Here is a 17,063-nt window from a genome sequence, read left to right as displayed (position 1 = left end):
ATCACTATATGGCCTCAAGCAAGCAGGAAGGCAATGCTTTGCCAAACTATCCACTTTTCTCAACAAACATGGCTATGCCAAATCCAACAATGATTACTCCTTATTCATCAAACACATGTCCTCTGGTCTATTTGCCATCATTCTTGTTTATGTGGATGATATCATCCTCACTGGAAACTATCTTCAAGAACTCAACAAAATCAAACAATTGTTTGATTCTGCTTTTAAAATCAAAGACCTTGGTGATCTCAAATTCTTCCTCGGGTTTGAAATTTCCAGGCAACAAACAGGGCTCTCAATTAATCAAAGGAAGTATGCTTTGAAAATCATATCAGATGCTGGCTTGATTGGCTGAAAACCTTCCAAGACTCCTATGACTTATGGCACTCACCTATATCAAGATTTTGCCCCTCTTTATTCTGATGCCTCTGCTTATAGGAGACTCATTGGCAGACTAATCTACCTCACAAATACAAGACCAAATATCACCTTTGTTGTCAATCAGCTTGCTCAATTTATGGCTACACCAACCACTACTCACCACAATGCAGCCATCAAGGTTCTCAGGTATCTCAAAGGGAACCCAACTCTGGGGTTATACTTCCCTTCCAACTCACAGATTCACATCAAGGCTTATAGTGATAGTGATTGGGCCTTTTGCCCTGATACAAGGAGATCAGTCACTGGCTATTACATCTACTTAGGCCATTCACTCATCTCCTAGAAATCAAAGAAGCAAAAAACCGTGGCGAGGAGCTCTTGTGAGGAAGAGTATATGGCCATGGCCATCACAACATGTGAGATCAAATGACTGACTTACTTGCTTCATGACTTACACTTCCAATCCACTCACCCTCCTACTCTTTATTGTGACAATCAATCTGCCATTCACATTGCATCAAATCCAGTTTTCCATGTGTGAACTAAGCATATTGAGCTAGATTGTCACTCGGTTAGAGAAGCATGTTTCAACAACTCTCTGAAACTTCTACCTGTCTCAACCAAATTGCAATTGACAGATTCCTTAACACTCTATCAACACTCACTTAACTACAAGTCATTTAGCAGCAATGAAAACTACAAGCTATTCAGCAGCAATGCAATCAAAACAGCAAGATGAATCCGTTAAACCAGCTTCACACTTATCTACATAATCCGTTAAACCAATTCCCTCTTCTTTTTCTACACATTTTACACGTTTTTACACTCTTTCTATTTTCGGTTAGTTAGTTATCAAGAGGTTGTTGATTGCCTCTATAAATATAAACTTTTTTTCTCTTTGTAAGAACTCAACTTTTCTCTTCATCATCAATCAATAAAACTTCTGAGGTTATTCATTGTTTCATTCATTCAACTCGTCATTCGTATTTTTCTGTTATAGAGCTTCTTCAAGCTCATTCATTTTTTCTTCTCAAGTTCATTCATCATTCACCTTCTTTTTCTCATACTTTCTGAAATTTGCAAGTCCTATGATGTCAAAAATCATGGTTTACAAGCTTGATACCATTGTCGTATACTTATGTGAAACTTATTCATAAGTATTCAATACTACAAAACCAAATAGACATAAAAATCTATTTATAGGATGTTAGATCTTATGAAATTCATACTTTATTTTTGCCTCATGGGGATCTCCAGACTTGGAGAATTGAGAGAAAGAATTCAGATAACAAAATAGTTACAAAATAATAGGAGAAGATACAATCGATAATTAACAAAAAAAATATATACATTTTTTATTAAACAAATCTAAGTAATGAAGACAAACTCATGAGTTTAAAATTTATACACTATTAGTGTAAAGTTTTTTACACTGTTAGTATATCATTTGTCATTGATTTGTATTACTTTTGTTTGAGAGTCAATGATGATTAACATATGAATGATTGAATGATTGATGATTTACTAAGAATATAAAAAACACTTACATTATCAGTTGTATTCATATTAAATCTTAATTGATAGATTAAATCCACCACATTGGCCCTTATGTTGAGATTAGCAAAACCTTAAAATATATAATTGAATATCAATGTCATTTGAAAAAAAAATGTTATTTTTTAAAATTTATTATGAATCCATTTCGCATTTAATAGGATTTTTTCTTAATATATCAAATTATGAAATTCTTAAACACATTGTCCGATTTTTTCAATTAAAGTTAAATCATATCAATTATACATATGTACAAGTAATTTTATTAATACCTAAGAGTACCATATAGTAACAGTGATTCAACAAATGTTTTACTAATTAAATTAAATATTGTTGAAGTTATATATATTATAGTAAATATAATATATTTATGAATATAAGTTTTATTATTTGCATCAAATTATATTATTATTAAAATAATTTAATGGCTGAATATGTTTCACAACTACCTAAGTTAAATATTTGAAATCTTATTATATCCTTTTGAAAAATATTAAATTTTTCCATGTGTAAAATGGTTTTGGCCGGTACGATATAATATATTTTAATGAATATTGATCGACTTTAGTTGTATAACTTATATAATTACCATACTATATCCTTATGAAAACAGATTCACTAGTTTTACTATCTCCTTATGAAAACAGATTCACTAGTTTTACTATATCCTTATGAAAACAGATTCACTAGATTTTGGGTTAAACCGCTCACAGTACTACATTTAAAACTGTGAACAAATGTCATATTTTGTACTCCACTTTTTGGGGTTTGCTAAATAACACTTCATGCCAAACTTGTTTTTGAATTACACTCCCTCCCATTGGACTTTTTTACCGTTAATTTAAAAATTATATTGAAATATACCTTTATATTTCAACTATCCGAATAGCGTGGTTAGAAAATTAAATAAAAATGAAAATTAAATTATATAAATTATTTTTATCTTTCATAACTTTGGTTCAGTATACTGAGAAGATAAAATCTTCAATTCCATTCTAACGCCCTTTTTGTCGGCATGAAAGAACCCCAATTCCAACTAGATATTTTTGGTCAACTTGGAGGGGTGATTCTCCAAATTTTGGGTATTCATTCAAAAGATTTAATATGTATACACAATGTAATTATTTTTTACGCTATCAGTAAATTATTTATCATTAATTTATTAATATCAAACAAAAGTAATATAAATCAATGATGATATTTACAATGTAAAAAATTTTACATCATCAATGTACATATTTTAAATTGTTCTCCAAATTGTTTTTTGATGATAATATTCTTCAAATTGTGTGAGATGCTTCTTATAAAAGGTTTACTTTCATATTTTAACACCTCTCAATTTTAATCTAATTGTACAAATCACACTATCCTTTTTGCACTCACACCCCTCCATGACAAATAACTATGATAAATAGTGGTGCTAAATATATTTAAGTTAAACAAAATATATGATATATTATTAAGATAAATCTAAATAATATAAGATGTTTTGACCCGTATTATTTGGATTTGTCTTTATAATATACTATATTTTGTTTTTGGGTACCACCATGGATATCTCATGTAAAGAATTAACTGCCCATACCAGTAAGTGTCGCTTCTAGAAATTGAACCCTTAATTTTTTGGTCATCATGAAGATATAACTGACTTTACACTATTAGACCACCTCATTGTTAGTATATTATATTTTGTTTTATTTAATTACACTTTTTCATAATTTTTTGTTTAAAACATTACATCTTTCATTTAAGGGTAGTTGAAGTAATATATGTATATAAATTAAGTGATTTGTATAGATATAGAAAACGAAGCAGTAATTTATATAATTTCACTAAAATTCAGGGGGTGTGAATGTAATATACTGTTTTTTAAATTATCCTTATCACATGAAACAGTGGTTTAATAAACTGATTTTATATCATAAAGTTTTAAAAAGTACTAATAAAATGTAAAAAATAGTATTTTGATTTTAAACGTTTAGATTTTTGTTTGACAGAAAAGTTTGTTTTTATAATATGGTAAATTTTTATTTACGGGCAAGTTTTATTTATTGTACAAAGTCAAGGGTGAGAGGTTGGGACAAGGATCACTTGTTCCATAATTTTCTTGTCCATCTGTCTTGGACCAATTAAACTTTACAAAATATTATTAAAATATTAATTTCTGTTTTTATAATTTTCTTTTTAAATGAATGTAGTTTTGTGATTGACTTGATACACCAAATGAGACATGAACGAGTACATGTGATCCTCATCCGAGGGGTTGGTGGTTTGTGTAGGAAACTATATGAGGCTATGGGGTTAGGATCAGTGTTATTAATACCGTATCGGTCATCAAACCAGTTATGGTATTGATATAGTGGTACAATGATATAATGGTTTAATCGGTGGTTCACTAATTAAACCGCATACTGGCAAAATTAGATATACATATATAACATATTAGTATTAATATTGAAAAATCAATAAGATACCAATAATTTTTTTTATTAAAAAATATATTTTAAATAAAAACCAGTCTTTTGACCGTTACAGTTCAATTGAAAACCAATCAGTATGACCGATTTTGACCAACAAGATTGCATGACCGGTATAGTTATTTTATCGTACCAGTATTAGGACCGATTCACCAGTCTATCGATTAAACTGGCCAAAACGAACTGATTTTTACAACACTACTTAAGAGTATTAATGGAGAGCCAAATACTTAAAAAACTAAAAAAATCTAATATATAATATTTATCCTTTTAGGTATAATAAAATAATATCCTTATCATTAAAAGCATAAAAAAAATGAAACACTTATTTTTCCATTACTGGAAATGATCTTATTGATATACTAATATTTCACCTTTTATAACTTTATCAACTAAGCTAAATATACTTTATATCTCATTGTTCCTTTGAGATTTTTTTTTTAACTTTTTTGTTTTACAATTTTAAGACTTTGGACGAAGTCTTTTCTTCCATTTCTATCACCATTCAATAATTATATCTATCACTAATTAATTCCATTTCTTATATTTTAAGGAAATAAATAGGGGTGCTTTTTACTTCAAATATAATATTTTTAATACTTTTTAATGTATGTGTATTAATATTAGGATGAAAGTTTTAATTAAAGTGCATTCATGTTTAAAAAATAATGAAGAATGATTTATGGCTATTAAAATATGGAAATATTAGGAAAAGAAAACACCCATGAGAAATAAAGTTGCTTTTAGTTTGCAAAATCACTCAAGTTTTCAGAAATTCATCTTAACTTTTTTTATTCGTATTAAACTAAAAAATGAGTTGTATTTATAATTTCAAAAGATATGATAATTAATTTCTAAAATATTTATCCTTGTTTTTATATTGAGCCCATCTCAAGAATTTTTTTATAAGTAAATCACTTTTAAAAATTGATTAAACATTTCCCCTCTTCCTTTCAATTTTTTTTGATACATAAATAAAGAACTAATTTCTTTTATAGTATATGACCTTCTAACAAATATCCCTTTCAGAAATAGAAATCTTTCAGCCGTTTGTTTTCAGAACTAGTGAAACTTTAATGCCTTGTTGGTTTTTCCTTTCAATTTAAAATGAAAAAAATAAAAATAGTTTAAGAAAAAAAAAAGCAAAAGAACAAAAAAAGTGATACAATTGGTTCAAGGTGGTGCTAAGCTATATGTATATGGTGATGCAAGTTTGAGTATATTGGTCTTTTGGGGTCTCCTTAAAAGAAGCAAATGATGCTTCTCATATTCTTCTACTCTCTCTATTCACAAAGTTAGAGACTTTATGAGATTTTGAGAGTTATTCACACCCATTCATCACCAATCAACCATGTCTCTTGGTTATGCTGAAAAGCTTTCATACATTGAAGATGTGGGTAACGTTGGAATGGCTGAACATTTCGACCCATCTCATGTTTTGCGAGAAAAAGTGGGTTTTTTTATCTCCATTCACCTTCTAGATGCTTCTATTTCATGTTCTTGTTGTCCCTTTCTCTTACCCTTATGCCCCCTTTTGTCAGTGATCTTTACTATGCAGCTTTTATTTGCTTTGTTGGTTATAAAATGGCTTTGATTTAGTGTTTTTGTGCTTATTAAAGGTTAATTTTTGATGATCGTTATTTTGTTGCATGTGTGTTTTGATAATCAGAATGCATGATTATGGTTATGTGCAATAGTGGATCATGTGGGCACATTGTTTTGAAGACACGAAATTTTAGTCTTGGTACAAGGGTTTTAACTTTTGATTAAGTTTATAATGTTTTGAAAGAAAACTCTGAAATGTTGACAAGGGGACCTATTTATGTATTTTTTTTTTGGGATTGAATTTTGCATCAATGTTGAAAAGTTTAAGCTAGGTTTTGTTTAATAATAGGCTGAGGATAATGAGTAATGGTTATACTTTTGTGTGTATCTATGTGGCATGCCTTACATAAAATTGTTGATATCTTCCTTTTCCCAATAGGATTGTCATTATCAACAATGGAGTTGTGTGTTGCTGTTTGAAGCATTTTTAATATAAAATGTAGTGGCGACTCTAAACAAAGTCGTGCAACCGAAAATCGGGGCGCGACAGTAGCTACTCAATTTCTACGTATTGAAGCATGGTTTGGGTTAGCTAGCCTAGGGGTTTTATTTTAACTCCGAAATTATGGTGTTTATTGTCTATGGTAAGTAATTCAATGGATAGAGTGTTGAATGGGTATCACACATAGTCACATATGTGGTTCTCTTTGGTGTGGGTACGTAATACGTGGTACGTTACCCAGTCAAATACTGGTACTCTAAGGGTATATTCAGTAGAGTTTCTATAGCTCTCTACACAGTCGTTTCTAGTGCTGCTTCTTGTAGGATTGAATCAACTTTTGTTTGACCTTAGGAGAAATACTTAAGGATAAAATATTCTTTCTTGTTTGTTGTAACTCATTTATGTGAGTGAGTGTACATTACCAATTATTCTTCTCTTTTTTACTTAAACTGTAGGTAAAAATCCGGTTCGTTCCTTAAAGGGAATCAGTTTGCGAAAGAACCACGAATTGGTACGAGAGAACCATTTCGCGGTTCTCTACCAGAATGAGGGAATTGTGTTTCAATGGTATCTATCGCACCTCTTGGAGATATATTATGTTCTGCCAATGATGAATATAAGCTGCTACTCTGTGTGAAATTTGATCCAATGTAGAAATTTAATAAAAGGAATCTTATATGTTATTTCTTTGAATCAATTCTCATGATTTATACAATTATACTTACATCTGTTATATTGTTTGCTTCATTACACGGTAAAGAGTGTATGTATGTTTAATAAAAGGGAATCATTACCTCCCTTTGACTGAAAATAATTCTTCACATGCTAACATAAATTTGCCTTCTTGGCAGATAGAGCAGCTTGCTGTCATGATAAAAAAGGTATCGGTTGCAGCTGCATATTAATTTTGACATTGGGAAGATTACTTTTTGTGTTTTAATGTTTTATATAATCAGCCTCTTTATTTTTGTTATTCCTTTTTCTACTTGCAGAGTAAGCACTTAGTGGTGTTTACGGGTGCTGGAATATCAACGTCATGTGGTATACCTGATTTTCGAGGTCCTAAGGGAATTTGGACACTTCAGGTGATGATTTTGGAAGCTTGCAGACTCTTATCCTATAATGGATGTTAAAATTTTATTCCTGTTGGGAGTTCACAGTTATATAAGTGTTGTGAATATATGCTTGACAATCTCAGCAGTTTCTGTCATATATAGAATTCAAATGTTAATGAGAACTGTATTGTTAACCTGTTAAATTGGGATTATATAATCTCATACTCATAATAAGGAAGTTGCTTAACCAGTCTGAAGTTATATACATATTTTAAGAAGTGATGTGGATGGAAGATTGCAGCGATCTGTTTAGAGTCCATAACTTCTTTACTTGATTTTGTTTTGGACCCTTACAAGTAATTATAAGGCCGACATGTTTCCTATGCTATCTGTTAGATAGCCATTCATTTGCCTTTACCCAAAAGCTAAGGGTCTTGACATGGTATCAGAGTCTCTATGAACTAATGGTCGGAGTTTGATCCTTGCCGTCCCCATGCATAGCAGGTCTATGCGTTGTCCACGCTTCAAGCCCAAAGGGCTATTGCGTGAGTGGGCGTGTTAGATGACCATTCATATGCCTTCACTCAATAGAAAGTTGGTTCTCAACACTATCTATTAATGAAGTTATCCAACGCAAAGGAAGAGGAAGCTATGTTCAAACATAGGTTTTCCTGCCACATTAGGGGCATTGGTGTAATATAATAGCTCTTGTGCTTGTGCCAAGCTATGAAAAAGAAAGTCATATGCTATCATTATTTGTTAGTACTAATTCCTTCATAGTCTTCTGTCTTTTTCTTATGCTTTATGGACTTCATGTAGAGGGCTCTTCTCATCCGATTTTCTGTATTACTACAGCGTGAAGGTAAAGCCTTGCCTGAAATATCACTGCCATTTCATCGAGCGGTTCCAAGCTTGACTCACATGGCCCTAGTTGAATTAGAAAAGGCTGGTATTCTAAAGTTTGTTATCAGCCAGGTATAATCATTGTGTTTTCATTTTCTTTATATAATTACTTGCTCTGGATATCTTGAATTTGTAGGTTTTTGAACTGATTTGGTTTCGATAATAATTTGTTGGATTGCATTTTAGCTATCTTATCACTTGTTCCTTTGCAATTCAGCATTGGTCATATTTTCTAGCATTATATTTCATCAAAGTGGTTATTCGAATGAAACAGAATTAACTAATTAAGCATTTATTTTTTTCCATTTCTTTTAACATTCTATTTTTCTTATGATAGAATGTTGATGGTCTCCATCTTCGGTCTGGAATACCAAGGGAGAAATTAGCTGAATTGCATGGGAATTCCTTCATGGAAACTTGCCTATCTTGTGGAGCTGAGTAAGATCTAATTGTTCTTTTACACTAGTTATGCATGGGTTTTCTTTTTTAGAAGTTAATTACTCTAGCATATTCTATCAAATATCTTCCATGAAGCTATGAATGCTTACATTGCGGATACTAGCAAATATCAGCAATACAAGAAGTGTAGTTTTCTCATCAATAAAATTTCTAGCCTTTAATTTTCATTTTTAATCATTTCATCTATTATCTTGGTAGGTTCTGCTGTAGACTTAGTCGGATTTCTCTACCTCTTACCTTAAGCCAATAATTTGGTGACTTGTTCACGGATGTTTCAATTATTCCATCATGTCTTTTTTTCAATATTTAGTTTTGTACACAACTTATATCTCATCAAGATTTTCCAGCTTCCTCCTATCATATATATGCATATCATAGCTGCTACTGTCCATGTAGCAGACCCCACCTAGTGGTATTAAGACTTGGTTGTTGTTGCTGCTCCTGTCATATAGATGCTACATAACCATCTTTGGTTGACCATTTTATAATTATGCCCCCTTTTTGGTGTTTATGTATCATTCAAAATCTTGTGATTTCTTGAAAGGATTATAATCTAACTGCGTGATTTAAACCTGTTAAGGTACTTTCGTGATTTCGAGGTAGAAACTATTGGTTTAAAGGAGACATCACGACGCTGTTCAGATGCAAAATGTGGGGCAAAACTTAAGGATACAGTCCTTGACTGGGAGGTATTACATTGTTCATTTGATTGATGGCAATTTGATTGGGGTCCAACAGTTATGATTCATTAAGGTTTTATGGTGTTTCACATGAACTTTGTTGTTCCCTTTGGTATTGAAAATTGAAATAGAACTTGAAACAAATTCATTTGTCAATTGTCATCGGTTGTGCTACAATCAAGCTTGATTAATGGCTTTTCTTTATATTAGTGAATGGCCATATAATCATTATTGCTTAATCGTGCTCTTTGTAAGAGATGCGGTTAGGTGTCTATGCTTGTTTTATTGTGTCGATGTTTTTTGGTTTCACAATTTTAGGGCCACACCTGTACACCATGACTACCATGTACTTTTACTAAGATCAGATACAGTCATGTCTCCTATCTCATTATAGCTTGATCTTCCCTGAACTAATAGTCATAGATGAATAGAAATATGCGAGGGTCACATTTCTGTGTTGATCATTATTATAGGAGGAATAGAGGTTTTCTTATTAATGTAATGTTTTTTTTTATTTCAATAGAAACTGAAAGTAGTTTCTGTTTAAGTACAACCGATTATGAAATAATCTGTCTTATATAAATGGTGTTTCACAAAAGTGTTACCCTTGCCCTTATTCAAGCTTTTTAAAATTTGGATTCATAATGCGGTGTTTTAATAATGTGGCTTGATTTTGATGCACCGATGGTGGGTGGATGGAGATTGTAAGAATTCGAGCCTGTGGCTAGTGAATATGTAATTGCTCATTATAAACAATGGTCAGAGTTACTACTCTGATGATAGTAGCCTTCATTTTTGTGATGGTTCATGCCTTCATGGTACCTTCGCAGTAGATGAAACCTGAATGGTTGACTTAATTGTTTCAAGGGTGGATTGGTATTTAGGCAGAACTTGTACATTTACAGTATATGAAATTAGCTAAAAAGAATTGAAGCAAAATTAGTTGCAAATGATAACATGTATTGTGATCTTCTGTTTGTTGTTATATTTTATAATTGAAAAAAAAGGGTGGCCCAATGTACGAGGCTCCCACTCAGTGGGGTTTGGGGAGGGTAGATGTAAGTAGCCTTACCCCCACAAGTAGAGAGACTGTTTCCAGGATTTGAAACCATGACCTGGTCACTAAGGAATAACCGCACCTTTACGCCAAGCTCACCATCATATGTTTTATAATTGAAACTCATAAAAATTGTATGTTTTGTAGACTTCTTTGAAGTTCATTGTTTTTCTAAAACTGGCATATAGGTTTTAATATTCTGTTGGTAATGCTAGTCCTTCACCTGTGGATCCTGATTGTATGATAATTTGCTATTCTAGATGAATGGACATCCAACGCAGTACATGTATACACTACTTAAAAAGTAGAAATTGATTTTATCCTTGGAGCAATTTAAAGTTGTACATTGAGCTAAATTGTCCTTAACTAAGCTACCATTAAGTGACTAACTAGTTGTTAATGTGTGTGAAAACTGCCATGCTTTTGAGTGTGTGTGATTAAGAATGCATTGATAAACATTTTTCTTTGTCTGTGTTTTTCCCACTGCTATGTCTCTTTCTTCTTGTATGTACAGGATGCATTGCCTTCAAAGGAGATGGATCCGGCCGAGAAGCACTGCAAACAAGCAGATATAGTGTTATGCTTGGGGACAAGGTTTGCATGACTTGCTTACTTTTTTCCTCTAATATTTTTAGTACTCCACTATTTTGCTGTGGATCTCTCACATCCCACCCCTTTGTCCATGTTGGAGTTTTATTGTTTATTCTTGACTGAATAAAAGTACAAAAAGTAATTATTTCTGCTCAGACCCAACGAACAATGTCTTAAAGTTGAGGAAAAAACTTGACTGCTTGAGTAATCCTGTTTGTACTGACAAAATGACTTCTTGTATTGGAATGAAAAGTAAAAAAGGATCTGAAGCTTTAGGTTAGTCTCTTCTGAAATGAAATGTCTCTGAACTTAAAACCTCATTAACATAGTCATATTACTTTGGAGGGGAGTTTCAAAACATAAAGAGAATTTTCTGTGGAAGGATTTAAGCTAAAAAATGTGTGTTTTCACCACTGAAATGACCAAGGATATTGAGTCATGCAGCAGATTATGCTAAACATACATTTAGCCAACTTTAAAAATGAAGCTTCAAACATATGTCCTTGATGGGAATAGACGGGCTGAGTATGATAGATTTTTCATATCTTTCAACAATTATTTTGATATGCTATGTTTCTTTTGAAATATCACGCTTATGTCTTTCCATGCAGTCTGCAAATAACTCCAGCATGCAACTTGCCTTTGAAAGCACTTCGTGGTGGGGGTAAAGTTGTCATTGTAAATCTTCAGGTATACCTCCCCATTTTTCCCCTTCTTCGTGGTATTGAAAATTTCACTCGGTTACTTTATTTCAGTTGTGATCCTTATGACTGTCATTTATCTGTATGATCTTAGACTTAGAGTTCTTCTTAGTACCATGTGACCGATCCGTATGTCTTGGCTGCCTTGATCAGCTTAAGCTTGGAAAAGGTGATCAAGATAGTTCCCTTAATAGAGTACTGTAAATCCCTAGCAGTTAGACAATCCAAACTCAACTATGGCCAACATATTCCATGGTTACAATAGAAATATCTCTAAGGAATTCATGGTTGTTACAGATACGATGCTATCATAGTCTAAGCAAGTAATTATATTGTCAAGTGTCAATATCAGCAACATCCTTCAACTATGCTGGATGGCTTCTAAGTTCTACAGTTTTTCGGCTTTGTTTGTTTTTCAGTTTTTGAACTTTTATGCTTGTTCATTATTGTAGTAATCTAAACTATAAATGTTTGAATTCCTCAGAAAACTCCAAAGGACAAAAAAGCCAGTTTAGTCATACACGGGCTTGCAGATAAGGTTGTTGATCTGAATCCTTGTCCAGCTTTCCATTATCATTTTTAATGTTTTCAAAGTTTTCATGTATTAAGTTTACAGTTACACTGTTTAAGAAAATTTATTCTTTTCCATTGTTAACTTTTTATGATACAAAATTCCAAACTTCTGTTCATAGTTTTTCTTTGGTTCAAAAGTTATTCTTTTGCATGGTTATTCCTTGTTTTCTTTTCTACTGTTAATTCCATTTTGATGTTTTAATGCACATTAATATAAATTATAAACTGGAACAGGTTATTGCAGGTGTCATGGACCAGCTTAATCTGCAGATTCCTCCATTTGTCAGGATTGATCTTTTCCAGATTATTCTAACGCATGCATTGAGCATTGGTAAGCAATGCTAAATTTGAAACTTTTAAGCTGTACACAGATTGACACAAAATCTCACACTAATACTTGAGTGAATAAAATGGAGCTCATAATCGGATTCTTCCATGCCCCAGACCTACGAAGCACAGATACAGATACGTGTGTCGGATACGATACGTATCCGATACACCGACATGCATTTTTTCTAAAATATAGGATACGATACGTTCAGGGATACGCGTATAAAATAATAAAAAACACAAAATATGATAAAATTATAAGTGTAAATCAAAGTATCCAAAGTAAAAAGTATAATGGAAACTGAAAATCATTGCCCTCCAAAACGAATCTATCTTATCCTATTTTATTGAAAGCGAATCTATCTTATCCTATTTTATTGAAAACAAATCTATATATCCTATATTTTATTGAAAACGAATCCATATATCCTATATTTTATTGAAAACGAATCTGATACGTGTCTTGATATTTATTTATTTTATTTTATTTTTTAATTTTTGGATACTCTACGGATATGTATCATTCGCGAATTCGAGCATATCCGTGTCGGATACGTGTCGGATACCGACATGTGAGAGTGTTTGACGAATCCGTGCTTCGAAACCCCAGACTGCTAGTGCTATTAAACTGTAACAAGTGTAATTTGTCACAGGTCCACCTGACAAAATCATGAGAAGTTTCAATTTTTTTCATAGTAGGACAGATAAGGGAAATATTGAAGTTGTTAATACAATTATTGTGGTTTTAGAAAAGAAAGTTTCTATCCATTTTTAATATACAGTTACAAAATAAGAACCAGTGACTGGACAAACTTATTCCACAATAGAATTAATGTATGTCATATTCCTTTTATTTCTTTATCATAGAGATTCGACAAAGTTTTACATTGGCTGTCAACAGACAATAACACAACTTTCATCTTTATCCAGGCTTAGGACCGACTATGTATAGCATTAAGCACATGCAACAGATAAAATGTATTAGAGATGAGAACGTTAGTTTGGTTGAGTGGACATACTAGTAAGATTAGGAATACATGCTTAAGGGAGAAGAAATTTGGAGTAGCTCCTATTGTAGAGAAGATGGTAGAATCATATCTTAGGTAGTTTGGACATGTGCGGAGGAGACCGTTAGAAGCTCCAGTAAGGAGAGTAGATCAAATGGAGATTAATCCAATTCCTAGAAGCAAAGGGAAACTAAAAAAACCATAGGGAAAAGAATTAGGAAAGATTTAGAGATCAATGCTTTGTCAATGAACATGATTTATGATAAAGCATTATGGTGACGTTCGATCCATGTGGCCGAACCTACCTATTGGGACTAGGGCTTGGTTGTTGTTGTTTATGTTATTATTTCTGCCAAGTTGTGAACTCCTTTTGCATTGTCTGTGAAAATTGGCTGGCTTACTCATAATTGTTTTTGCACACATATCACAGCTAAAATACCAAGAAACTGTGCATTTATTTATATCTCTCTTATTGTCCATTCACTTGCATCACAGATAAAAAATATGTCAACTGGACTCTCCAGGTTGCAAGTGCTCATGGACAGAAAGCAGCATTGCCATTCATCAAGTCTGTTGAGGTAAATTCTTCTGTTCACTTTCTTTCTACTTGTTTTATTCTTATAAACCCGCAGTTCCAGTTGGTTAGATTAACTGTTTGAGGTGTACTAAAATGTTTGAACCCGATAACGTAATGCCTATTTTTTTCGTGTGTATTTTTGGCACCCTTGATGCTTGACTCCTTACTCATCTCATTATTTCTTGGTGAACTTTATGTGAAGTTGGATCAGAATAACAAGATATGCAAAAATGAATATTCAGATTAGTAGGTATATGGAAAGTTATATTAGGAATGTACTCTAGCTTAGTGTTTTTGTTTTGTTTTAGGGTTATTAGGTGTTTTTAAATAATGAGGGTTATTTAGACATGTTTAGTATATAAGGATTGTATGGTTATCAAGCTGGCTTTACCTATTTAAAGATGGCTTTGTTCCGAGTTTTCGACTTGGACTTGATTTGACAATAGAAATTGCTTCTTTACTTCTGTTTTTCCTTCTTTTGTTTTCTCCTACATCACCAAGTGAAAGGCTTTGTTTATGTTGTTTTCCCCCTTTATATATCCTCCTTTCGGCTCTCTCTCATAGTATCTTCTTCCCCCCTTCTCCCACACTCTGTTCCTCATCCGGGTGTTCTAGTTGTTTTCTGTTATCTCGTGAGTGAAACTCTGATGATAAATCCTGCTAGTTTCCTTTTATAGTGAGGGTAAGAATGAAGTTTTCTAGTTTCTAACCTTCTGAATGATGTAGATGCATTTCATTGACCAATATCATGTTGTCATGAAAAATATAATCTATTGTGGAAAGGTGAGAAATTGATATGTCCTTGTGTTGCAGGTCTCCTTCTTAGACAAGGAAGATTACAAAGAAGCCATTTTGGATAGGCAACCTTTTCGGCTTAAAAGGTTTTCGCACACTTATGCAATGTTTTTCTTTGTGCCATGAATCATAATTTTTACTAGTTTGTTGGTTCTTATATCCTAGATGAGGTTAAACAGAATTCATAAAATTGTGAAAATCAACTTTAATTTGGAATTCTGGAACAAAATTGCTCATTTTTTTGTACTGCTTAATTTAGATACTCATGATTGATATCATGATCTGTTGTACCTTCTTCCTCATATTTGGATGAATGATGTCTCAGGAGAACACAACATAACAAGGCATTTGAAATGGTTCTGAAACTCAACTTTGGCGATGGCTGTAGTTGCTCATCGCTTGAATTTGATGTCCCAGTTGATTTTACGGTGAGATGATAGCTTTATTACCATCAATCTTCTCATATCATGTCTCACTTCCCATCAGAATGACAAGTGATAATGCTAGTTTGAGAGAACACCATTTCTTACTTAAACCCCCACTCACGAATGTTGTCGGCTGAAATTTTTGTCGTTGCAGGCTTCAACTGACTGCTTCAACTTCGATAAGGATGTCATATTTGAAAAGCTGAGAGACAAAGCAATTCTTGAATCAAAATCTGGTCAGAATGCAGTTATTGAGAGAACGACCGTCTCAACACGTAGATGTGATGTCACTGCCTATGCTATTGTGACTAACGTTGTTCAGTACAGCAAAACAAGGTCTGAATCTCTGAGTAATGGTGATCTGAAAAAAAGAAAAACCAGTGTGACTGGTACAGGATCATCTAGGAAGTGCTCAAAGAGGTCTAAGAGTAAATCTAGATCATAGAATATTAGGGCTTAATTGTAGGTTTTGTATCTATAATATCAAAGATTAGAAAAGACAGGAATGAGAAAATGTAGACTGGGTGAATTTTGTTAGATGTTACACTCAGTCTCTCCTAAATGATGCCCAGGATACTGAATTTAAAAAAATATATAATTACTAAAAATTTGGGTATTTTGGTTGTGGGTTTTGGAATGTTTCTTTTAAAAATATCCAGCCAATCTGATGTGAATTAGAGAGGGGGGAGGCGGCCCAATGCAAGAGGTCTCACCTAAGGGTGTACATATGTTGTCTCAATTGTGCCATTGCATGTGCTATCAGCTGTGATTGGTTAAAAAATAGTTAATTACTAATTTAAATATATTTTTTCTATCAATCACATACTGATGGTATATGTAGTGACACAATTATCGGACAACAGATGTACTTTCCTCACCTAGTGGGGTTTAAGAGGTGGATGTACACAATTTTATCCTACAAAAAGAGAAACTTTTTATAGGATTTGAATTAATAACCTCTTGGCTACTAAGTATTTAATTTTAGAGAGGCGATGAGTATATGGAAAGCTCAACTGAAAATAGATTAATATGTCTTAGATGGGGAACCTTAACTTTGGAAATGAGATGTTTCAGAGATATGTGAACTTGCACATGTCCAAAGATGATATGTTGTCAATAAAATAAATAATATTCTTTTGTCTCTCTTTCAAATTATGTATTTTTTTCCCTGTCCAGAATTTTCTCAAAACTAACCAAATTTACTACATTTGTTAATTGAAATGCAAATGGAAATTGCTGACAGGCTATCAATGGGAACTGGCAGTTGTGATTAAACTAATGAGTGAGATCCATCTCTACTCAACTTTAGCTTATTAAAAATGAATGGAAAATTGATTTCAAGAAGTTTATCTGAATTGGTTGAGTGATTTATATATGATATGATATGATTTGCTAATCACATATAGAATATTCTAGTAATCTCAACAATCCCCTCAAGCTTGATCATATAT

At 32.5% G+C, this 17,063-nt stretch overlaps 2 protein-coding genes across 2 annotated transcripts; both read left to right on the top strand.

Moving 5' to 3' along the window:
* LOC109350548 (uncharacterized mitochondrial protein AtMg00240-like) lies at window positions 374–724 on the top strand. The gene has a single exon (XM_019591775.1). The coding sequence runs from the start codon at window positions 374–376 to the stop codon at window positions 722–724; it is 351 nt and encodes a 116-aa protein (XP_019447320.1).
* Window positions 5,570–16,230, top strand: LOC109350303 (NAD-dependent protein deacetylase SRT1). Its single transcript, XM_019591520.1, has 14 exons — window positions 5,570–5,862; window positions 7,311–7,340; window positions 7,452–7,544; window positions 8,370–8,489; window positions 8,755–8,855; window positions 9,457–9,565; window positions 11,128–11,207; window positions 11,816–11,894; window positions 12,390–12,443; window positions 12,713–12,809; window positions 14,311–14,393; window positions 15,206–15,273; window positions 15,513–15,615; window positions 15,767–16,230. The coding sequence occupies exons 1-14, from the start codon at window positions 5,764–5,766 to the stop codon at window positions 16,055–16,057; spliced, it is 1,407 nt and encodes a 468-aa protein (XP_019447065.1). The 5' UTR covers window positions 5,570–5,763; the 3' UTR covers window positions 16,058–16,230.

This window comes from Lupinus angustifolius, chromosome LG06, assembly GCF_001865875.1.
Source record: "Lupinus angustifolius cultivar Tanjil chromosome LG06, LupAngTanjil_v1.0, whole genome shotgun sequence".
Taxonomy (NCBI): Eukaryota; Viridiplantae; Streptophyta; class Magnoliopsida; order Fabales; family Fabaceae; genus Lupinus; species Lupinus angustifolius.
Note: the sequence above shows the minus strand (reverse complement) of the source record. Positions and strands in the feature narration are given on the sequence as shown.